Source organism: Pseudonaja textilis, chromosome 5 (genome assembly GCF_049901715.1).
Source record: "Pseudonaja textilis isolate UNSWEBS1 chromosome 5, rPseTex1.2, whole genome shotgun sequence".
Classification (NCBI taxonomy): Eukaryota; Metazoa; Chordata; class Lepidosauria; order Squamata; family Elapidae; genus Pseudonaja; species Pseudonaja textilis.
The window spans coordinates 22,413,539-22,439,345 of record NC_141994.1 but is presented as its reverse complement, the minus strand read 5'-3'; the positions used below and the strand labels follow the sequence as shown (position 1 = coordinate 22,439,345).

The 25,807-nt window shown below is 41.4% G+C and overlaps 1 protein-coding gene across 6 annotated transcripts in view; it reads left to right on the top strand.

Moving 5' to 3' along the window:
- Positions 1 to 25,807, top strand: part of RELN (reelin) — a 357,738-nt gene that overhangs the window by 122,287 nt on the left and 209,644 nt on the right. For all 6 annotated transcript variants that reach the window (XR_015743791.1, XM_087934256.1, XM_087934254.1 and 3 more), the window contains exons 4-8: positions 9,528 to 9,598; positions 13,708 to 13,740; positions 15,704 to 15,782; positions 19,210 to 19,306; positions 24,477 to 24,528. Coding sequence is in view for 5 of the 6 variants with exons in the window: in XM_087934256.1 (XP_087790382.1) it covers positions 9,528 to 9,598; positions 13,708 to 13,740; positions 15,704 to 15,782; positions 19,210 to 19,306; positions 24,477 to 24,528 (332 nt within the window). In the remaining variant the exon portion in view is untranslated. The remainder of the gene's footprint in view (positions 1 to 9,527; positions 9,599 to 13,707; positions 13,741 to 15,703; positions 15,783 to 19,209; positions 19,307 to 24,476; positions 24,529 to 25,807) is intronic.

Below are 25,807 nucleotides of genomic sequence, written 5' to 3'. Positions count from 1 at the left end.
GTGAATTCCATCCAACTGATAAATTGCCTTTATATTGTCCTTCACTTACGAGCACAATTGGGTCCAAAATTTTGGTTCTTAAGTGAGACATTTGTTAAGTGTGTTTGCCCCATTTTATAACCTTTCTTGCCTCAGTTGTTAAGTGAATCACTGCCACCGATAACCTAGTAACATGGTTGTTAAGTGAATCTGGCTTCCCCATGGACTTTGCTTATCAGAAGGTCACAAAACGGGGTGACATGACTTTGGCACACAGCCACCGTCATAAGTTTGAACCAGTTGCCTAGCCTCTGAATTTTGATCACATTATTATGGGGATGCTGCAAAGGTCGTAGGTATGAAAAACGGTCCTAAGTCACTTTTTCCAGTGTCATTGTAACTTTGAATGGTCACTAAATGAACTGTTGTCAGTTGACGAATACCTATACTTGCCGGAAAATTTACTTCTCCTTCCAGGTAAATCTAAACTCTGCAGAACTATCCAAAACAGCCTTAGATATTTCATTCTTAACATTCTTTACATGTGCCAATTATTGTCAGTAATGTTGCTAAGGGGTATTAATTAAACTAAACTAAACTAAACTGGGATGTTAAGGGAGGTAATGTTGATTAGATTTACAGAGTTGGAAGGGACCTTGTAGGTCATCTAGTCCAACCCCCCACCCAAGCAGGAGACCCTACACCATTTCTGACCGATGGCAGTCCAATCTCTTCTTGAAAGTCTCAAATGATGAAGCTCCCACAACTTCCAAGGGCAACTGCTGTTCCATGGGTTGATTGCTCTCACTGTCAGAAAATTCCTCCTTATTTCCAGATTTAATCTCCCCTTGATCAGTTTCCATCCATTATTCCTTGTCTGCCTTCCGGTGCTTTGGAAAATAGCTTGACCCAATGGTGGGATTCAAACATTTTTACTACTGGTTCTGTGGGCGTGGCGTGGCTTGGTGGTCATGGCAGGGGAAGGTTACTGCAAAATCCCCCTTCCCTCCCCACCCCACTAACCTGCTTTCCAGCTCCATTCTCCTGTGCAGGGCAACAAAAAGAAGACCCAGCCGATCAGCTGGGACTCAATGGGAGGCAGAGAACAGATGGGGGTGGGGCCAGTCAGAGGTGGGATTGGCTGGTTCTCCGAATGACTTGAAATTTCCGCTACTGGTTCTCCAGAACTGGTCAGAACCTGCTGAAGACCACCTCTGGCTTGACCCCCTCCTCTCTGTGGCAGCCTCTCAAATATTGGAAGGTGTTATTCTGTCTCCCCTGGTCCTTCTCTTCCCTAGACTAGCCAAGCCCAGTTCCTGTCCCCGTTCTTCATATGCTTTAGCCTCCAGTCCCCTCATCATCCTGGTTGCTCTTCTTTGCACTCTTTCTAGAGTCTCAACGTCTTTTTTATAGTGTGGTGACCAAAACTGGATGTAGTGCTCTAGATGTGGCCTTACTAAGGCTTTATAGAGCGGTATTAGTACCTCACTTGATCTTGATTGTATCCCTTTTGTTGCTAAGACCTTCGATAAAATCAGAGGTGTCTGAACAATTTATGAGGACATGAAGCAAATGAACTCTCTGTTTTGACACCACAATGCAGGCCCCTCCCCAGACGTATTTATATGCAGCCTTGCCATACAAGGCAAAGAGGTTGTGTGTTGTGATTCACATTGAAACTCACAAGACCAACCAATCATCTAAAATGCAAGTTTTGATGTTGTTGCAGGAAATCAGAAACTGGGGCTGGATGATTTTAAGCCACCTACTTATTCACCAGCTCCACTAAAATCCCTGGGATTCCTTGTGTAGGTCGAAACACTTTTGGGATGTTCTTCATCCTGTTCCTTGTAGCAAATCCTTAGAGACCGATAAAGGTACCAGATGAGGTTTAAACAGAGTAGGATAAATGGTTTTCTGTTTTTACAGTTAACATCCCATGAATCAGGGCGGGACACAAGACCCTTATGGGCCTTTTTGCCATAAAAAACAACAACATCAAAAGATGATTTATGGTTTTGAAGATTAGATAGGATATAGAAAGAAAGGAACTGGGATAGAACTTTAGAGAGAGAGAGGTCAGTTTGTAATTGTATTTAATAACTGCTATTGAGAAGGTTCAGAACCATTTTGGGTCATTTTTCTGTCTATTTTTCGGCTGCTCTTTTTTCAGTGTTGGGATTCAAATTGTTTTACCGCCGGTTCGGTGGGCGTGGCTTGGTGGGCATGCTTTGCCTAACACCGGCGCGCAGCTTTCCCCACACCAGCTGAGGCCTGTCAGAGCCAATCAGCTGAGAGGATAAAGAAGACAAAAGCACAAGCGTGGTTGGGAGGGCCAATCCTGCGCTTTTCTCTTCTTTCTCCTTTCAGCTGATTTTTTCCTCCTCTCAGCTGATCGTTGGCTTTTTTTTTTTACTACCGGTTTGGGTGAACCAGTCTGAACCAGTAGCATACCACCACTGCTCTTTTTGTTTTTGCAGCTTTGGGGGTTTTTTTCTTCCTTTTTTTATAGATTGATTTTCTTTCTTTTCTACTTTTCTGCTACTCCTTTTCTTTTTTTTACATACCTGGGTTTTTTTTCTTTCAGTTTCTCCCCCTTTCGTTTTTCACTCTATTTTAGTTTGTAATAATCTTACATTTAAGGGAGCATGATGGCTCAATAGTTAAAGACACTGAGCTTGTCACCTGGAAATCTGACAGCCAGCGTTCGAGACCTGAGTGCCGTGTGATGGAGTGAGCTCCCATAACTTGCTCTGGTGTCAACGTTGGAAGTCATATTGACAACCGGATGCTTCCACACTGCCACATTCTTGAGCCTGGGAAAATAGGACGGGGGAATTTATTGGAGTGTATGTGATTAGACATAACAGCATTCTTCTTCTAAGTCAAGGTCATGTTATTTCTGCACCTGGCTGAGAGGACGTCTCAAGCTGGGGAGATGGTGATTGGGGCATGTGATGTGATGGTGGGTGCAGGGGGTGGATTTGTAGTTTTTACTTATTGCAAGGAAGCCTGGAACTTTCAGATTCGAGATTCCCCAGATGTGCCAGTTTATTATCCAGTTAAACAGAACTTTTGAGAAGATGTCTGACTTGGAGTTATTTGTTGGAGTGGAGGTTTTCTGGAACGCTGGCATTATCCCGAATCTGAAAGTTCCAGGCTTTCAGCTCCTGCTCACCTAACAGTCCAAAAGCACGCAACTGCGAGTAGATATATAGGTACCACTTGGATGGGAAAGTAACAGTGTTCCATGCACCTTTGGCATATAGCCATGCTGGCCACATGACCACGGAAATGGTCTGCAGACAATGCTGGCTCCCTTGGCCAAGAAACTGAGATGAACACTGCCCCCTAAAGTTGGTCAGGACAGGACCGGACAGGAAAGATTACTTCAATCTTATTCTTGTATTTAACATTTTCTTTAAAATTGTACATTAAAAAAATGTCTCGTGAATCAGGGGAAAGAGAGAATTGTTAGATGGCTCCAGTGAAGCAGTCCTTGGCATGGTCTGTACTGCCTTTTATTCTGCAGAACCTTGGCGTGACACCAACTCACAGTGTTGTGTGTGAGGAATGAACAGTTGCATGGACCTACCAGATTCTATATTTGACAGCCTGTTGAGCCATTACTGGCTTCAGGCTCTTGGCGGGTTTCCCAACCCAGATCCTTTCTGTTGTAAATACTTTTTTTTTGTTTTTTAATCTGCATTCATAAAATAGCTTATTTATTTCTTTATTTTTTCAAATCCTTCTTTCTACTCCACCCCAACTCTCTCATAACATCTTTCCTGGAAAATCTGCAGTCGTGCCTTGGCTGGATTAAAAAAATGACAGGGATTAATACCTTGTCTAGACTAAGATTATGTAACTGTTGCTGCTATTTAATTAATATATGTAGACAAAAGGCAGTGAAGAAGTCTTCCATTCATATCCCTGGTCGGCAATAAATTTCATGCTGATCGTGAGCCGAAACATATGTTATTCAGCTTATTTACCACATAAGCCAGAAAAAGTTAGCAGAGAGGGAAAGAAGAAAAATAAAAGGCCAGATAAAAAATATCTGTCATCACTAACCACATCTGATAGTGAAAAGTGAGTCAGAACTCCTGATGACCCTTGACTCACAATGTTTGAAGTTATGACAAGGCACTGAAAAGTGACTTATGACCATTTTTCACACGACTGTTGTAGCATCTCCAAGATCATGTGATCAAAATTCAGCTGCTTGGCAACTGGTTCTTATTCAGGAGTGGGATTCAAAAATCCCAGCAACTGGTTCGCTGCCCAGTTGCTGGGTGGGTGTGGCCATGGTGGACGTGGCCTACTGGAACTTCCTGTTTTTGGCTTCCGGTAGGCCTCCAGGGCTCGGGGGAGGCTGTTTTTGCCCTCCCAAGGGTCTGGCAGCTTTCCCTAGGCCTCTGGGAGAGTGAAAATGGCCTCCCCTGGGCTCTGGAGGCTTTCCAGAAGCCAGAAACAGGTCCATTTCTGGACTTGTGCAAGGCCCATTTTCCCCCCTCCCAGAGCCTCCACGCGGACCCTGTATGAAAATGGGCCATGTGGAGAGTCCTGGGAGGGGCGGGATGGGGTGGGCAGGGCCAGCTGGTCAGTTGAAATACCGGTTCGGCGAACCAAATATAACTAATATCCGGTTCACACGAACTGGTCCAAACCGGTAGAATCCCATCCCTGTTCTTATTTATGACAGTCGCAGTAGCCAGGGGTCATGTGATCTGTTTTTGTGATTTTCTGATGAGCCAACTCAACGGGGAAGCCAGCTTTCACTTCACAAGTGTGTTACTAACTTAGCAACTACAGTGATTCACTTAACGATTCCAAGAAAGGTTATAAAGTGGGGCAAAACTCACTTAACAAATTTCTCACTTAGCAACATAAATTTTGGGCTCAATTGGTGTAGCACGATGAGGACTACCGATATCTCGCTATCTCTGTGTAAATAACAATAACTTGCACGTCGTTTTTACTTAGCCAATAAATATTGGTATCTTGTTTTTTACAAGGCACACTGTTCATTTTTAGAAAATTAGAGGAGGGAAAAATTCTGGCACTTTGAAAGAACAAATGGTAGGAATCCTTGTCACTAAACCTTCGCTACATCTGGCCAAATTTGCTAATTTTAGGATAGAATTTAGTGGGTTCCGATTTGTTAAATAGCTCACGCATCATCTTGTAGACGAATATCTGAAGAAGGGACTCTACCTGGATATTTGGTTATTATTAGAACAGGCAAATTTGAATAAGTCCCTCTTTCTTTTTAAATGTTGTTATTCTGTTTGATTTTAAGTAGAGCATCAAAATGACCAAACAAATTAGGCAACATTTAAAAAAAAAAAACCTTAGCAACTTTAAGATGTTTGGACTTCAATTCCCAGGATTCTCCAGCCAGCCAGCACTCCCATGAGCCCTACCTAACCTGTGCCAACTTCTCCATGTGTCATCCCTGACCTAAATGTCACTTCCTGTGCCCTCCAAAGCACCCCCAGACATCCTTCCTTACCCATACTCCCCCACATATCTTCCCCAACCCACTTTGCACCTCTCATGCAACCTTCTTGACCGTACTACCCCTCTCTACATGCCCTACTCTGCATGGCACCTGTCACATACTCCCATAGTTCCCATCCACTGTATAGTGCCACCTCCCATGCCCTACATGACCTGCATGGCATCTTTTACGAACACCCATGCATCCTTCCTGACTTGCATGGCACCCGACCCATACCCCTGCATATCTCTCCCTCCTCCCTCCCTCATTTGGCAGCAGCCATTTACTTGCTTGCTGGCCTTGGACTTTTGACTTCCTGCTGGCTTCCCCAGTGACTTTCTCCTGCAAACTTCGCATAAGTAAAGTAAATGGGGAAGCTGGCAGAAACTCAAGGGTGGGAGGGAGGGAGGAAGTTAGCTTCTCATGAGAAAGCCTGATGGGAAACTCAGCAGAAAGTCAAAAGTTGCTCTTGCTCCCACTGCTTTTATGTCCACCCCTGGTCTTTCTCTATTTAGATAAAGAAAATCTCTGAATTCCTGGTCCAATGGGTCATGGACTATCTAATGTGTGTGTCTTTGTCTGTGTATAAAACACCACAATGGTCCAATGGTTAAAGACACTGAACTAACAGCCCTGGTTAGAAGTTTGAGTATTGCATGGTGGGGTGAACTCCTATTCTTGTCCCTGTTGCTGCTCGCTAGCAGTTTGAAAGCATGCAAACATGAGTTGGTCAGGTACCACTTCGGTGGGAAGGTAGAAACATGCACCTCGGTGTACAGTCATGCTGGCTACATGATCACGGAAATTGTCTTCGGACAACACTGGCTCCCTCCGCTAAGAAAGGAAGATGAGTGCCACCCCATGGAGTAGAGCACAGAGAGTGTAGCGAACAGGGAAACTGAATGGGGAAACCTTTACCTTTTACCTTTATGAAATGTATAGTCTAGCTTCTGTAGCTTTGGAGAAGCAAAATGTTCTGTTGAAAGCATTGTAAACTTTTTTAAAGCATACTTTGATTTGGAACATGTTGCTGGATTGAATTCTGCCAAGGTCCATTTCACTTGCACGAAAAATGCTTCCTTGCATCTCAGGGAAGTCACCCAATAAATGTCTTTTCAGAGATATGTATAATCATTTCCAGTGAAATGTATTCCAAGGTGAATTTATTTATTGCACTGTTCGATTGCTCATTACGAAGGCAAGCAGGGGTGAGATTTTGATCTGTGTGGTAATTAACCTCAATGGGACTGAACTCAGCATTTTTAGAACAAATGTAATGTTTTGTCATTCTGAATAGCTTTGAAGTGAAATGATGTGGATACATCTACAGCTAGGTTATTTTATTGTCTGTGTTATGAAGGTACGGGTCTGGCCTGATAATTTAAAAACTAATTTTTGAACAGATCTTTGGCTTTTGTTTACAGTGCTGGTAATGCTTTTGTATAAAGCTTGTGCTTTTTGATACCAATTTCCTCAAAATATTTCTTTCATGTAGGCCTTTTAACAACACCCATGTCCAGATTGCTTGATTTTTAAAATATAAATGCCCATTGTGCTGGAGTACTTGCAGCCAGAGGCTGCTGGAGGGGTGTGTGTGTGTGTGTGTGTGTGTGTTTGCTCTGTGACTTGCCATCAAGGTGGAAATGTTTGGGGGAAAGTTGGAGCAATAAAGGGGCAATTTGATCAAATGACTGTGTTACCTCTGTGCCATGCCCTGGGCCATCACACAAAGGCAACCCCATTGGCATCAAGGCTTATAGCCACTGATTCCTCCATTACTTCCATGAATTTATTTATTTATTTAGGGAATTTAAATAGAGTAGAGGGTAGGGTAGGGTAGGATAGGATAGGATAGGATAGGAATTGAATGAGAATAGAATAGAATAGAACAGAACAGAACAGAACAGAATAGAATAGAATAGAATAGAATAGAATAGAACATAATTCTTTATTGGCCAAGTGTGGGTAGACACACAAGGAATTTGTCTTGGTGCAAATATTCTCAGTATACATAAAAGAAAAGATACATTCATCAAGAGTCAATATTGCTGCCTATTTGCCTGTAGTGACTCAAGGTGATTTACAGAATCTAAAACCACATTAAAAACAACAAAAACTAACAAAAAGAATCAAAATAAATAAATAAGAATTGTTGCAATTTTTTTCTCAAGTGAGCCAAGCTAGTAACAGCATCACCTCTTGTAGAGTTTAATGTCAAGTTGGTGACGTTTTTTTTAAAAATTTTGTGTCCTGTTCTTCCAGGATTCAGTTTCATTGGATAACCTCTGATTTTAGTTATGGATGGATGGATGGATGGATGGACGGACGGACAGACAGACAGATAGATACATGCCTACATACATACATACATACATACAGACAGACAGAAAAAGACAGACAGACAGACAGATATCTGACCATCTTGTAACCAGCAGGCAACTTAACTGAATTATAGCATATGAAATGCGATCCATCCTTTGTGTTCTCCGCATGATTGCTCCCAGGATATTTTACAGCTAAATCATCCAGAATAATTATATCTTTGTATTGTCAGTAATAAAACTATTTTCTTCTTCACAAAGGAAAATTGAGCTGAATTTATCCTCAAATGATTAAACTTCCAATTATAGCAATGCTGTAGTACCTGGAGGTGCACTTTGTATCTACTGCATTTCAAAGAAGTGAAAAATTCATTTTCTCGGCTCATTCATATCTTTCATTCTCTGGAAAGGTTTCCTTTAATCTGATTTTATAAATAGACATTCCTTTTTTTATTTACTGCTGCAATTTCTCAGTTTGTTGTTCCTTATAGTTGAGTAAATTTATCAAAGACCTACTAAGCTTTGCTGCAAATAGTTAATTAAAACTAATAAAATTAGCTGTAATTTTATTTTGGGCTTAACTGTGGTCGTAAGCTGAGGACATCCTCAATTTACGACCACAATTGAGCCCAAAATTTATGTTGTTAACTGAGAAATTTGTTAAGTGAGTTTGGCCCCAGTTTACGATTTTTCGCACCATATTTGTTAAGTGGATCCCTGCAGTTGTTAAATTAGTAACGGCTTTCCCATTGAATTCTGCTTGTCTCAAGGTCGCAAAAGGGGATGTACTACCTCTACATAAAATTTGGACTCTTGGCTGCTTACAAAGAAGGGAATAAACAAGAAAGTTAACCAACTATCTTTTTGATAATGGCTACATCCCAACCTCTTCTTCGGTTTTAAGAAAGCAGAAAGCATGCTCAGAGATATCCTTCAAACGTTGTTGCTTTTTTGAAGATATAGGACAAATTTTCTTAAGAACTACACTCCTGTTCTGGCCCAAACCCTTTTCCAATAAAACAAACACGAACCAAAGGGATCAGAAACCTTTTAATGAGTCTTAAGAATCCCTGGTTAAAAGGCTGCAAACTAATTAACTTTGATAAACAGTAGTGTGCAAGGCTGCCAAGAATCACAGATAAGAAATATTTCACAACACAAGAGTCTTCAAATACTAACTTAAGATACTGCAATGTCCATGAGGCTGGAGTTTCAAAACGTTTGCTTCCTACAAAGAACTGATTCACAGCTGGCTTTCATCTTCTTGAAGGTTGGGCCATTACCTTGCAGCCTTACTCCCGAGTTGCCCGTGCTGTTGAAGCTGCTCTTTCCTGCAAGTAGCCCTGCACACACACGTACTTGGCACAGGCTCCTCAGGAACCTCCTCATTCCTGCTCCCAGCCCCCACAATCTCTGAAGGCAGCAGTCCACTCCCTAATGGTCCTGGCCCCTCATCTGAGTCTTTGCTCTCCTCAGCCATCTGCACCTGCTGCCAGCTAACCACAACAACTCCGCTTGTCTTAATGAACTGCTTTAGTATTTATATCTAACATTTCCCAATTTTGGGCAATTTTGAGATGTGTTGACTTCAATTCTCAGAATTCCCAGTCAAAATGGCCATTGCTAAGAATTCTGGGAGTTGAATTCCATACAACTCCCAAGATATTTTTGTTCTGCGGTTCAGTTATGCACTTTTTAAAATACACATTTCTTTCTATTTCTAGGGCAACTGCTACTCACAGAGGTCAAATTATATTCAAGGATGCCTTAGCCCAGCAGTTGTGTGAACAAGGAAGTAAGTGTTTGCTTGTTTATTTATTTATTTTTCTGTAATTTTAACTTGTATTAATTTAATTTTTTAAGTTGGTCAAGAAGCAGCAGTCTCCCAGTCGTTTTTTTACAGGGATGAATATAGAAATATCCAGAACAAAAAGTCTCATCTATGCATTGTGTATCATCACAAACAAATTGTGTCAGCATTTTAAACGAATTCCAAAATTCTGATTAAAAGGAAACCAAGATTAGTTCACATCAGAGTTGGAAAAAGCTACTTCTGTCTCATCCAAAATTGTATTATAAATTCCTTTATTTATGTTAGTGGGGAATAGTTTAGAATTATTTAGTCAAATATCACAAAGGCTTATGCACAGAGAAATGAAAAGAAGCATAGCCAAGAATAATTGCATCTGTTCATTTTTAATAAGCATTGATTTGTTCTGTTTAGATTTTGATTTAAGCACAGAGCAAACCAAGCATGAGTTCCTTGGGGGAATTTAGCCTTTATTAAAGTAGGGAAAAAAAAAAGAACAAGAAACAAAAGGAAAGGGCTACGAAGAATGGTGACTATTGACCCCCAGCTTGTAAAGAGATGCATGTGGTAGCTTTACAGTGACCCAGACAAACATAAGGAATTTTTCCCATTCTTATTTATGAAAGAAGAAGCTTTATGGGAACTATTCCATGTGCTTGGAAAATTGTTCTTTTCATAAGTGAGAACGACAGCATCCCTGCAGGCAACTGTCACCATCTCCATTGTGGATCCCTTGTTACGGAAGTCATAATAATGACATATTTTTCAGTATTAATGTGAACATTCCCATGAAATAAACTTTTAACCATTGGAAATCTTCCAAGTTGTCCATAGCCTGTCAATCTCAAAAGCTGGAGACTCAGATTTGACAGTAAGAAAGGAAATTAAGCCCACACAAATGACACCAATATGGTATACTCCTCCATATTATATAGTTAACATAATGTAATGTAATATAACAGAACAGAACACAACACAACAAACATAACTTAATCTACCGTAATACAATACAATACAATATAAACAATACAATACAATACTGTTAGTTATATTAGATAGTTAGAACTGCAGAAAAAACAATTGCTACTAATCTGCCTTCCATCAAGGACCTATATACTGCATGAGTCAAAAAGAGGGCTGTGAAAATATTTACAGACCCCTCACATCCTGGACACAAACTGTTTCAACTCCTACCCTCAAAACGACGCTCTAGACAGTGATGGGATTCAGCCGGTTCGCACCGGTTCATGAGAACTGGTTGTTATCTTCCTGAGCAATTTGGTGAACTGGTTTTTGGAAGAAATCATTAGGGCAGAGAACCGGTTGTTCAATTATTTGAATCCCACCAATGGCTATAGGGCACTGCATACCAGAACAACTAGACACAAGGACAGTTTTTTTCCCCCATGCCAACACTCTCTTAAACAACTAATTCTCACAACATTGTCAACCTAGCTAGTAAGGCTGTATTACTATTATTCTTCTCGTCTTTCCTATCTCCTTATCTTCTTGTGACTATATTTTTTTTGCCTGTATCCAAGTTTTATATTGTTTTATTCAGTATCCCAGTATGATTTATGTGATTGCTTATTTAGTACCCTTAAGTGTTTTATCTTATGATTTACGATGAATATATTTTTACAATGTTAACAGATAACAGATAATCAGAGTTGGAAGGGACCTTGTAGGTCATCTAGTCCAACCCCACACCCAAGCAGGAGACCCTACACCATTTCTGAAAAATGGCAGTCCAGTCTCTTCTTGAAAGTCTCAAGTGATGATGCTCCCACAATGACTATGATTATGATTTATCACTTGTTGCTTGTATGTACACTGAGAGCTTATGAACTGGAGACAGATTCCTTGTGTGTCCAATTACACTTGGCCAATAAAAATTTCTAACTTCTAACTTCTAATATAGAACAAATTGTCCATTGCAAGAGACAGGTATAGTTAAAATTTAAGAAGATTATTGGGATGGCTGAGGCCAGCACACCAAATGGGAAGGGTTGGTCATAAAGCTCCCAGAGAAAGGAAGTCTAATTGTTCTAATTTGAGAATTCAGACTCTCTTACCTTCTCTTTTTCCAAGATCTTATTATGGGGTATAATTCATTTTTTTTCCCCGAAATGTAAGCAAATGAAGGTTAAAGTTCTTTATGACCATGTCAAACTAAAAATTAAACTTCCATTCATTTTTCCCACATCAGAATTGGATTTAAAATAAATCTTGGGGTTCTTTGAACTGGTAAAATTCTTAGTTGAAGCTGCAGTACTGTGAAAAATGGATTAAAAATGTATTTTAAAAACTGCCCACTGTTTTTTAATACCAGAAAACATCAATTTTATATAATATTCTTGCTGTGTGACATTTTGAGACTTTATTTAAAATATATGAAGGTCAAAACTGCAGCTTACCGTAATAAAATATAGCTTGCAATAAAGAAATTATTATGAGGGATATGAAAGTATGTTCATCACCGTTTAATGGTATCTTCGTAGTTCCTTTTATAATTTCTGAAATGAAGAATTAGAATTTGAAATTAGTATAAGATACTGGAGGCAAAGAAAGTGTATGGTTTTTCAGACACATTAAAAAAAGAGAGAGAAATGAAGCAACTTTAGCCTTCAGTTTTATAATCAAGAAGTTAAAAACTTAACTTTTGATACGTGCTGCTCAATCTTACAAATAATTTATTTCAACCAAAGTGCAGCCATGACTTCTAGAGGAGATATTTCTTCCACTGTACTTACCCTATATATAAAAATCCCAACTACAAAAATATTGCCAAGAGAGTTAACAGATAACAGATAATCAGAGTTGGAAGGTACCTTGTAGGTCATCTAGTCCAACCCCCCACCCAAGCGAGAGACCCTACACCGTTTCTGACAAATGGCAGTCCAGTCCCTTCTTGAAAGTCTCAAGTAATGAAACTTCCACAACTTCTCAAGGCAACTTCTGTTCCATTGGTTGATTGTCCTCACTGTCAGAAAGTTTCTCCTTATTTCCAGGTTGAATCTCTTCTTGGATCAGTTTCCATCCATTATTTCTTCTCTGGCCTTCAGGTGCCTTGGAGAATAGCTTGTCCCCTTCTTCCACTCTGTGTAGCCCCTCAAATATTGGAAGGCTGCTATCATATCTCCTCTGGTCCTTCTCTTCAGTAGACTAGCCTTGCCCAGTTCCTGCAACCATTCATCGAATGTTTTAGTCTTCAGCTCCCTAATCATCCTGGTTGCTCTTCACTGCACTTTTTCTCGAGTCTCAAGATCTTTTTTATAATGTGGTGACCAAATTGGATGCAGTACTCTAATGTGGTCTTACTAAGGCTTTATAGAGTGGTATTAGTACCTCCCTTGATCTTGATTGTATCCCTCTGTTAAAACAACTTAGGATTGTGTTAGCTTTTTGGGCTGCTGCTGCACACTACTGGCTCCTATTTAGCTGGTTGTCCACTAAGACTCCAAGATCCCTCTCACAGTTACTTCCAAGATCCCTCTCACAGACATTAAGCTACTTACTTCTATGCTCTAACCTGACTTCAGAGCAACACACATTGATTTAATTATAGTTACTGTAGGCTGGTGGTGAGTGGTGCGGTGGCCTAGTGGTGGAGCTCTTGCCTCACAATCAGGAGGCTGTGAGTTCGATCCTAGGTAGAGGCAGATATTTCTCTCTCTGGGAATACTGAGAATGTATCTGCTGAACAAAACTCCGCACTGGCAACAGGAAAGGCATCCGGCCATTAAAGCACTCTTTTAGGTCCATTCAGTTGCTCAGACTCCACCCTGCAGGGGATTATGGGGTCATTAATTGACAATGACGCTTAAATGAAGATATTACGAATAGAATAGAATTCTTTATTGGCGAAGTGTGACAAGGAATTTGTCTTTGGTGCATAAGCTCTCATTGTACATAAAAAAATATTCATCAAGAATCATAAGACAGCACTTAGTGATAGTCATAGGATACTAAAATACTTTATACTTTCTATTTTTGAAAGCTTTGCCTCTCTTTTCCAACACTTTAATGTTCAAAGTTTGCTACAGTCAATCAGGGGGGAAAATCTGTTTATTTTCTTTTCGTTCTTTTTACAGGTCCAACAGAAGCTCCCTTCCATCCTCTTTTAGGTAGGTCAACAAGTTACCGTTTTGGTTTTTAAAAACCGCAGTTCTGTTTGCCCAAAGTAGAATGCTTGAATGATTGCATTTTTAAAATAATATCCCGTTTGAAAATATCCACCTAGGTCAAATCGATCGATTTTTATTACGGTCGCAGAGCAGCGTTACAAACAAAAGCATTTTAAAAATGGTAATAGTAAAAAAATAATCAAAGACAGACACAATAATACATTGTGACTGGTGGTAGAATTATCAGCAGAAATTTAGAGTCTGCCTAATTTTGCATACAATTTTCGTAACATTCATAAAAGAATTTGTCCACATTCAGAGAAACTGCTTCGTACTGATCTGATAACAGTCATTGCACGTAAAAGAGTTCAGTACAGGTAATCCTCTACTTACAACAGTTCATTAAGTGACCAAAGTTACAATGGCACTGAAAAAAGGAACTTATGACCGTTTCTCAGAGTTACAACCTTTATATTTATACCTCCATGATTATGTGATCAAAACTCAGATGCTTGACAACTGGTTCATAGTTATGACTATTGCAGAGACCCCTTTTGTGACCTTCTGACAAGCGAAGTCCATGGGGACACCCAGTTTCACTTAACAACCGTAAAGAAAGGTCATAAAATGGGACAAAGCTCACTTAACAAATGTCTCGCTTAACAACAGAAATGTGGTCATAAGCTGAGAACTACCTGTAATTCCTGGATATTTTATTAGGTGAGGTATTATCAATTGTGTCTGTGAGCTCTTGTAGGTCAAAAAGAATGGGAAGAAAATTATATTAACTAATTGCATGGATGTGTATTCCAGTAGGCCCAGATAAAATCCCACGTTTATAACCCCTCAAATCTCTTCGCTTCAGGTGCATAAAAGGAGCTTGAGAAAGCAACAGGGTTGTAATAACTGTATTTCTAGATTAATCCCAGATTGCACTGGAAATCATAACTGAGCCTTTTCCAGCCTGTTGTGTGTCCCCTAAATGCTTAGCAAAAGAGAGAACAGATGAAGCTAGCAGATGGCTCTCTGACTCTCACAAATATGTTTGTGCTCATTTGTTTATGACTTTGGCCCTGTGCAGACAGTGGGATTTTAATTTTGGCAGGGCTTTCCTGTCCGTGTAGGCGAGGAAGAAAACTTAGCAACAGCCCCTCAGTGGGCAAAACTACGATCAGGTTTACAACTCAAAATGTATTTATGTTGTTGGCTACGACGAAAATATTGTAAGACCAAACTTGGGTTTTCGAAAAGCAAACAGCTATATATAGTTGTGTGTTAGATTGAGATTGAAATATTTATTGCCCGGTTGCAGAAACAATTTCCAAGATCATAAGACAAGCCAACTCTCATCTGATGCGAGGTCGGAAGTTCTGCAAAGAGTGACTGTGGGACGGTGATGATGGATTGTGTTCTATCAAACCATTTTCAAACCCTAGATAGATTTTTCTCTGGGAATGGTCCCGTGTTCGAACTAAACAAGCCTGTAAAAACTTCAAAAGCTGATAATGTTCTTGGGATACCGAAACCGTCTATTCTGCTGTGGTTATCCTGATTTGATTCCACAGAGACATTCTTTCATGTAAGCAAAGCGTAGGTAGTTTGAGATTCCCTGCATATTTATTTATTTAATCAAATTAGTTTTCCAGTTTGTTTTTCCTAAAAAATAACACTTAGACTTATATACCGCTTTATAGTGCTTTAAAGCCTTCTCTAAGCGGTTTAGAGAGTCCGCCTCTTGCCCCCAAAAATCTGGCTCCTCATTTTACCAACTTGGGAAGGATGGAAGGCTGAGTCAACTGCTTGAGCCTGGTGAGATTCAAACTGCCAAATTGCAGTCAGCAGAAGTAGCCTGCAGTACTGTACTCTAACCACTGCGCCATCATGGCTCATAGGAGATATTAGGCACACTGGACAAATTTAGTTTGTCTAGATATGTTATAGGTTGTTTTCTCTTTCATTTCAGCTGAGATGCACAGCAACAGCATCATATTACGGGATGATTTTGATTCTTATCACTTGCAAGGATTGAATCCTACGATGTGGTGAGTTCATCCGCCCTAACTCTAACATCCAGAAGATAAATGAGTTTTCAAGGAATGAAGGAGGGAGGGAAGGAAAGGAAGGAAGAGCAATAACAATAACACAGACTCTTTACAGCCCTCTCTAAGCGGTTTACAGAGTTAGCCTATTGCCCCCAACAATCTGGGCCCTCATTTTAATGTCCTCAGAAGGACAGAAGGCTGAATCAACCTTGGGCCGGTCACGATCGAACTCATGACTGTGGACAGAGTCAGCCTGCAAAGCTGCATTGTAACCACTGAGCCATCATGGCTGGAGGAGGGAGGGTGGAAAAAAGAAAAGGAAGGAAGGAAGATAGGAAGGGAGGAAGGGAGGGAAGGAGGGAGAGAGGGAGGGAGGGAGGGAGGAAGGAAGGAAAGAAGGAAGGAAAGAAGGAAGGAAAGAAAGAAGGATAAAATGGTATGGTAGTAGGATTGTGACCCATAACTAACCAGAGGATTTAGCTCATTTTCAAATCTTCCTGAGCTTTGCTGCTCAATGGATATACCACTTGATACTCTCTGATCGTCTGAAACTCCGAACAGTTTCTTGATTTAAATACAGGAGACAGTCTTTTCCATAGCACTGAGGTTTGGGGAAACAAATGTTTCCTTAATGGACATTGTTTTTAATAACAGCATATTTACAGCCTCCTAGTCTTGGAGAGTCCTTTGACAATCTCTCTGGGTGCCATCTGTTGCGATGGCATCGTGCCTCTCTATTAACCGATCAAGGCTTTCTGTAGTAGGGCTTTCCGTGTCTAGTAGCTGTTTGTGCAATCATTTCAGCTTGTTTAATCTCTGCATAAGACCAGTACCTGATGCCCTTAATAGATGCTTTTGAGAAAGCAAAATATGCCTTGTTTTGGGGGTCTCAAATGCCTGCCACAAAAGCCATTGATAATCGTGCTCATGTCAAGCCTCCTACAGATGGCAAGGATCAAGGAAGCAACCAAGGGATTACACAAACGCTATTAAAGGTTTCTGTAATGCAGGCGTTAGGGGGAAATCTGGAATCTGGAAAACCACAAGCAGCACATCCAAACTTAATTGATTAGTGAGTTCATTAAGACAGAATCTCTTTGAGGGTTGTGTTATGAATTATTTTTTGCCAGCTGGACTGAGTTGCTGTTTGTGAGATAAGCAATTAAGTGGAGTGAGTTGCTGTTTGTGAGATAAGCAACTAACAGACTCCCTTTCTATCTCTCTGTTGTTTATGTCTAACACTCTCTTCATTACACTCCCAGACTCCTCTTACAGTTAGCAAAATGCTAACTAAGTTGATTACTAAGTGAAGGCTTAGTAACCAAACAGTTAAAATCAGCTGTCTCCTGTTTATATCATGGTCATCAAGTTAATCCTTTAATTTCATCCAAACCAAGTGCAAATATATATTTATGGTCTAAACCAGAGGTCCCCAACCTTGGCAACTTTAAGACTTGTGGACTTCAGTTCCCATGGGTGTTGAAGTCCACACATCTTAAAGTTGCCAAGGTTGGAGCCCCCTGGTCTAAATTACAATGGGAAGATATGGAAAATGGACAACCGTAAAATTAGAAGAAGCTTGGAAATTTCCTGGAAGATAATCGACATGACAAGACCCTTTAAGACAGAAATCTAACTATATCACTGTGTCTGAAGCTGCAAAGCCAAGTGTATTTTTACGTTAGCATTAGGCAAGCTTTAACAATTACGCAAAACACACAGAATTGTGTGACATAATGGTGAAGATGTTGGATGGATTGCTGGCGTTGGGTTGCTTGTCAACCATGGAAGCACATGGGTTGACTTCAAGCCAATCATTCTTTCTTCTCTCAACCTTCCTCCCAAGGTTTGTGTTGGGGGTGAAATTGGAGTTTTGTATATGCCACCTAATCTGTTATATTTTAAGAGAAGAACCTAGATAATAGTTGAGAAAAAGCTGTTTACTTCTCTTGACTCTTAACAGGATATTTTGCCATGTCTTGGATAGAACAGGGAAACGTTTTGTGGGGTTTAATATTTTCAACCACAACATTGCTAAGGCCCATGCGGACAATAATCTGATCCTTAACTATGTATTCAAGATGGACAGTGATTAATACTTATATGTATTTATACGTTAGGGTGTACATATATATGTAGATAGCTTATCTATAGGCGTGTTATGTATGTGCAAACTATTGAGAGCAGACAACAGAATTTCATTTTTAACGTGTGCCGGAGTGCCCACAAAAAAAAAAATGACAATAAAGATGATCTTAAACCTCCTGCTCAAGGAGAAGAACCTGCACCATTTCATTTCAGACAACTAAAGACTTTTGTTCCTTAACTTAAGATGGGCTCCAGTTTGAGTCTGAAAGCATGGAAGACAAACCTTTTGGTCCCAGTGACCGACCCAGATTGGATCCTGCAACATTATCCTGGGACACATATATTCACATTCATTCATTAAGACTTTTAAGCACAATATTCCCTTTGAAGCCACATGACGTTCAAGATATTCAGCTGTCCTTCAGTAATGGAAGATCCACAGCTTCTGAACTAGCCTGTCTCCAGAAGTTGTGGGTGTTCCACCACTGGAGGTTTTCTTGAGCAGAGGGTTGGACTAGAAGACCTCAAAGGTCCCTTCCAACTCTGTTATTCTGTATGCTACCTTTGTTGTGGCCTGTCAGCTGCCGGCCCCTCCAGCAGCTGAATCAGAGGAAGGGGCGGAGGTGTGGGAGTCAAGGTCAGCATCAGGGCAACCTGAGAGCTTTGAGGGGGAAGAGGGAATGGAGCTGTCAGAAATAGAGGCAGAGTCTGGGCCATCCGTCAGCCCTCAGATGGAGAGTCAACAGAGCCCAGGTCTGGAGGTGGCTGATGAGGAAGAGGAGGAACAGCTGGGTCCAGTGCCTGACACACAGAAGGCAGAGGAGGGGAGAGCAGCAGTCACACAGAAGGCAGAGGAGGATGGAAATCTATGGGCCAGTCCTTGGGATGGAAGAATCAGGTCTGGACGTGGCTGATGAGGAAGAGAAGGAACAGCTGGGTCCAGTGCCTGATGTGTAGATGCGCAGAAGGCAGAGGAGAGGAGAGCAGTGGAAATCTATGGGCCGATCCTTGGGTTGGAAGAACCAGGTCTGGAGGTGGCTGATGAGGAAGAAGAGGAACAGCTGGGTTCAGACGGAAGAGCCACCGCTGCTGGCAAAGCCCCACTTTAGCCCTGGGGATAAAAGACAGGGGGCAGAGGTGAACAGATGTGGCAAACAACTATTCACCTTCCAGACAGGCAGACTCGTTAGCCTAGAAATGTTTTTGCCGGGGCTGCCAGCTCTCCTAACAAAGCAATCTTTTGAATTCACTTCATGGGGTTTGTTGCGTTTGGGGGGGCTGGCTCCGAACAGCCTTCTTCCATGGTTCTTCCAACTCACTTGGATTCTTTTTCTTGCAGGTTTGAATGCAGCAACTGTGAGGTTGGAGACCAGTGCGGTGTCATCATGCACGGGAGCGCTGTCACTTTTTGTGAGCCATACGGGCCAAGAGAACTAGTAAGTCTTGGCCGATCTGACTTGGTTAATGAGGTCTCTCTCTTTGAATATCCCACGCGTAAAAAGCTCGTCCATCTTACATTCCTCTTTACGCCAACAGTTTCACAGATCTGCTTCCTTTCCTTGGTTCTGAACACGTTTGCCTTTTCCTCCCCGCAAATGGTAAAAATTGCCTTTTCCACTTTGCGATAGGAAAGTTTTTCCTTTATATCCTAACACCTTCTACCTTTGTTGTAAATTTCTTTTAAACACCGAAGAGTCTTCCAAGGGAAAATACGGGCAGTCCTCAACTTACGACCACAATTGAGCCCAGCATTCCTGTCACTAAGTGAGAAATCTGTTGAGTGAGTTTTGCCCCATTTTACCACCTTTCTTGCCAGAGTTGTTAAATGAATCAGTGCCATTTGTTAAGTTTGATTTATTGATTTATATTTTATTTTTTATTTGGTATTTCTGTGCCTCCCATCTCCCTCAGAAAGGGAGGTTTAAAGAAAGTTTGCTCATTCAACATTTTCTGAAACCGTAATATGGTGTTTTTCAACCATGGCAACTTTAAGATGCTTGGACTTCAACTCCCAGAATTCCCCTGCCAGCTATGGATTCTGGGAGTTGAAGTCCACGGATCTTAAAATTGACAAAGTCAAGAAACACTGCAGTGGATTGTACATAGCTTAATTTCTCAATTACATCATCCTGTTTAATGAATGTGTAACTGGTACTGAGCCTCATAATCACAGGCTCCTCCCAGATTTTAGAAGACTGCATAAGTGCAGGTAGTCCTTGACTTACAGCAGTTCATTTAGTGGCCATTCGAAGCTGCAAAGGCACTGAAAAAAGTGACCTATGACTCTTTCTCACACTTATAATCATTGCAGCATCCCTGGGGTCATGTGGTTACCTTTTGCAACCACCTGATCAGTGGTGGGATTCAAACATTTTTACTAGGAGTTCTGTGGGCATGGCTTGGTGGGCGTGGTGTGGCTTGGTGGGCATGACTTAGTGAGCATGGCAGGGGAAGGTTACTGCAAAATCCCACTCCCTCCCCATCCCACTAACCTGCTTTCCAGCTCCGTTCTCCTCTGCAGGGCAACCAAAGAAGACCCAGACAATCAGCTGGGTCTCGGGAGGCAGAGAAGAGATGGGGGCGGGGCCAGTCAGAGGTGGGATTTGCCGGTTCTCCAAACTACTCAAAATTTCCGCTACCGGTTCTCCAGAACTGGTCAGAACCTGCTGAAGACCACCTCTGCTCCTGATAAGTCATTGTGGAAACCAGATTCACTTAACAAAGAGTGATTCACTCAGCAACTCTGGCAAGAAAGATCGTAAAATGGGGCAAAACTCACTTAATAACTGTCTCATTTAGCAACAGAAATTTTGGGCTCAATTGTGGTCATGATTCAAGGACTACCTGAACAAGCCAACATTTCACTGAGTTCCCTCAGCATATGGAACAGGCTTTGAGTTAAACCAGGGAAGGGGAACTTTACTGAATATACAAGATTAAGGAACAGTCGTAAAAATACTGGATTTTCCCATCCAAGGTTATTGCAAAACTGAAAATACATTAGGCCAGGCAGTTTTAGTGGCTTGGCTTGACAACTATTTTTAATTCATGGCACTCGGCTGGGAGGGAAGGATCATCGTGCAGTGATTTGCATTCAATATTTAATGTCCTGGTTCTTCTAAATTAAAAGAGCTCAGAAAATGTTGCACCCTAGTTGAGATAGACAATAATTCTTAAACAGGGTCCGTGGCAATGCCAGGTTTTGCCTCCTGGCAAAATTTTTGAAGAGTGAAATTATACTGACTCATTTCCTTGCTCGTGTTCTCAATGATCCATGGTTAAATAGTCTCTCCGTAATGTTGGAGAGACCACAAGTTAGCAAATAGTAGCAGAATTTATGTTACATGATGTAATGAACCACATACCAGATCTGTTAAAGAAAGGTATCAAACACAGCAAGTTCTCTCTGCTTCGGTTAGTTTCATTTTATACGACATTTTAACCTTGCATGGCACCTTTTTTTCCTGCATCGCAATTCCTAAATATACTCTTCTCTCCTTCAAGTTTTTTTTAATTAAACCTGTTAGCTTAAATCTGCCTTAATGTCACTTCAGATTTATTAAGGTAAAGGTAAAGGTTCCCCACACACATACGTGCTAGTCGTTTCCGGCTCTAGGGGGTGGTGCTCATCTCCGTTACAAAGCCAAAGAACCAGCGCTGTCCGAAGACATCTCCGTGGTCATGTGGCCGGCATGACTAAATGCCGATGGTGCACAGAATGCTGTTCCCTTCCCACCAAAGGGGTCCCTATTTTTCTACTTGCATTTCTTTACATGCTTTCAAACAGCTAGGTTTGCAGAAGCTGGGACAAGTAACGGGAGCTCACTCGGTTACGCAGCAATAGGGATTCGAACCGCCAAACTGCCGATCTTTCTGATCGACAAGCTCAGCCTCTTAAGCCACTGAGCCACACCTGAAAGTCCAGTTAAATCGGTTTATTGCTAAACACCTATACACAGGAGTCTTTTCAAGTAACAGTCAGCAATTGCTTGGGATTTGATAAATCTCAAAGGAGTTCAAGGGATGTTGGACTTAGTTCATTTGTGACTATATAAGGATTCTAGGCTGATCCCTCTTTTGACTCCACCATCAGATTTTGTCACTTCTACAATGAGGCAGCTTAGACTGTTTGTCTTTTTTGGGGGGGTCCTTTGAGTCAATATTGACTCCTAGTAATATCCTGCTTCCTAGGGTTGAGACTGACTGGCTCAGATCACTCAGCTGACGTTATGCCTAAGAAGAGGCTAGAATTCACAGTCTCCTGGTTGGGCATGATGTTGAATGTTTCATCAGCAATGTCTCATTGTATGTTCATGATGCAGTCAGGATTCAGATCAGCCGGGATTCTGTTGGCCATAAGATATTATGGGCAAGCCCTTCTTCTCTGGTCGCTGGTCATCACTCTCCATGGTCATTTGGGCATCCTCTCATTTCTGAAGGGTCTTTCTTCCATGGGTTTATTAAATGCATAGGGATGTGCATTTTTAAACACACATCTAACATAACTGTGTTGTGCTGCACAAAGCAATAATCTCTCAATTGCCGATGCGGAAGTAGCTGAACTCCAACTCCAGACCTTCAATGAGATGTCCTGCTGTCTGAGATCATGATTTCTAATTCTCCCCCAGCTATGATCAAAGAGAACACTGTTGGGAGTTGGGATAAGAGAAAGATGGAGATAGTGTTCACATGGAATTGAATTGTTTGGAGTAGGAAATCTCATTGAAGCAGGGATGAGTTGGACTTCCAACTATTTTCCCCATCCGCAGTTGAGAGTGCAGCTTTTCTCTGCATTTGGAGGGCTTCTCACTGAGTCATCGAATGCATCAAGAAAGACACCAGGCGGGTGAGCTGCCCCCACCACACGCTCGGGGAAACTCTTTTATTGAATACACTTGGGGATACCTCACAAAGGAGAAAGTTTCATTTCATCAACATAACATAAGAGTAAAAGTTTTAGTGGATACACTGTAGCACCCAATCACAGTGTTTAATGGATACAAAGTAACCAATCAGCGCCTGCAGTCCAGTTAGTGGACTTCTGGTGTCGTTCTTTTGTTCCTGATACCTGTTTTACCTGGGTGATTTTCTTCGTTCCTGATACCTGCTTTCAGCCTACGTGAGGCCTGGCATGTATCGAAGACATTGCCTACGTGAGGTCTGGCATATGCCAAGACCATCTGAGGCTGATTCATTACTGCAGAGAGCTTCTTGCTTATCGGGAGTTCCGAAAAGAGAAACATGGAGACAATGACCACCTTCTAAAAGTAATGTTTACTTGCATGGATTCATTCAGTGGTGGGATTCAACCAGTGTAACAACCGGTTCACTGAGCGTGCGCTTCTTGCATGCATGGTGCATTTGAAAATATCTCAAAAACTTACCTTCTACTGCAGCCCTGGTGAGTAAATTAGCTGAGGCACAGCAAAGCCTATCAGCTGGGCTTCAAACAAAAGAAATATAGGACAGAACGGCGCAGGGGCAGGTGGGCGGGGCCAACTGATTGCTGGAACTACCAGTTCATCCAAATCGGTCTGTACCAGCTGTATCCCATCCCTGGATTCATTCTTTCATTCCTTTCTTTTAGCCATGTGAGGGTGAGGTTCTTCTGGTGGGCACCTGATTTGTGTCAGGTATGCAAACTTTGGTGGGAGTGAGAATTAAACAAGATTTGTAGTTTAGGAGAGGTGGATGAGTAAGCAGGAAGACTGGGCACTTCCTGCTTTCCATCCTTGGAAGACCTCCAAACTATATCTCATCCTCGTCCTCTCGCTCCAACACCAAAAGACAGAAGACACCATACTTTAGTGAAGGGGAGAAGAACTTCATGAATATAAGGGAGGAATAAGTGTCTAAGGGCCCTAGAGATTGATTTTCTCCAAGCTGCTCAGGGACAGTTGGAGAATTTCTAATCACTTGCTTCTGGCTATAAATTCACTTTCAGGCTAAGTTCCAGGCAGGGCTTTGGAGCGCTAAAGAAGTCAATAAGGAATAAGTTATAAATGTCTGGAACTGGAGTTCCTATTCTTTTATAGTTGTATAGATATCAGGGCCACCAACCGTGGCCAACTTTAAGACTTGTGGACTTCTATTCCCAGAATTCCCATGCTGGCTAAGGAATTCTGTCTATAGGATCACAAAGCAACATATGAGTTGATACAGCAAATGAAGATCACAGTTAGTTCAGCAGTAACTTGGTTAGAGAGAACGTATACACATATTACACTTACTGTCTTCATTAGCAATTAAAGTTATTTCTATATTTTTAAAACTGGTGTGATAAAACTGTAATTGTCAAAAAGTTGAGGAAAGACACAATGCCAGGCCCAAGCCCAAAGATGACCCAGCAAAAGCCAAACGAGTTCAACTCTTTGCTTACAGTTGGTAGACAGAATCTTGCCAGACTAAAGCTATGCTCTCCTAATCTGCTAAATACTGTATACCCCGAGAGATTCTAGGATATGACTGCCTTGAATTGCTTTGAAGGTTTAACAACAGGATACTGGACTGAAGGATAAAGATTTCAGTTTTATGTTCAATAGAGGTATAGCAACAAATTAATATGGTGGATCAATTCAACAATTCTCTCCCCACTTTTTTTTATAGATTACCAATGGCCTTAACACAACAACAGCTTCTGTGCTCCAATTTTCAATAGGTAAGTTTTTATGATGGCTTTAATTAAAAGGCATGAGAATTGCAACTCAAGTTTATTTAAATGTGTTATTGCGCTTTTGTATTTGTATCTTATCAATTCACTTAATGCTGTAATGTGTCTACGTTTACCTTCCTTTGGACAGTTATCTTTTAAACACTCCTTAGGTATTAATTTTTTTATATGCACTGCATCATATTAATTATTTTAACAGGCTGACAAAAGTGTTTGTATTTAAAGTATTGAACAACAATGGTACTTCATATATAGTCTTATCCAAAGAATTACAAAACATTTAAGCTGGTTAGACAAAAATGGAAATGCAAATTGCCTATACCAGGGGTTGGCAACCTTAAACACTCAAAGAGCGATTTGGACCTGTTTCCCACAGAAAAGAAAACACCGGGAACCACAAAACCTAGGTGGGCGTGACCAACTCAACGTCTCTCCCACCCAGTCACATCTTCCCCATCACCACGCCTACCCAGGTTTTGTAGCTCCTGATGTTTTCTTTTCTGTGGGAAATGGGTCTCCCCCCTCCCCCTCCCTCCCCCTCCCTCTCCCCCCCTCTCCTTCCCTCCCTCCCTCTAATTTCTGTTTTTTGAGTTTTCCCTTCTCAGGCCAGGCGAGGAGTGACTGGAAGGGGAAGGGGAGGGGAAGGGGTGGGGACAGCCAGTGGTGGGATCACCCAACAGGGAGCCACAGCAGAGGGCCCAAAGAGCCACATGCAGCTCCAGAGCTTCAGGTTGCTGACACCTGGCCTATACACTACAGCTTTCAAACAATAAAATGCATTTTTACGGGTCAAAACAAAAAGGCATGGATGAAAGATAGATGAATTAACCGAATAATAGAGTGGGGACTTTGAGGTCTTCTAGTCTAACTCCCTGTTCAAGCAGGAGAGCCTATATCATTTCAGACAAGTGGCTTACCAGTCTCTTCTTAAAAGCCGCCTACTTCTGAAAGCAACCCATTGCACTGATCAATTGTTCTGTCAGGAAATTTCTCCTTAGTTTTATAGGTCGCTTCATCAGTTTCCACCCATTGCTTCTTGTCCTGCCTTCAGCTGCTTTGGAGAATAGCTTGACTCCCTCTTCTTTGGGGCAGCCACTAAGATATTGGAACACTGCTATCATGTTACCCCCTACTCCTCCTTTTCATTAAACTAGACACACTCAATTCCTGGAAATGTTCTTCATTTGTTTCCATCCTTTGTGTTACTGGTTTCCGGTCTTGGAGAACAAGCGGTATTCATTTCATTTCTCCTCCTTTCTGTCTTCAA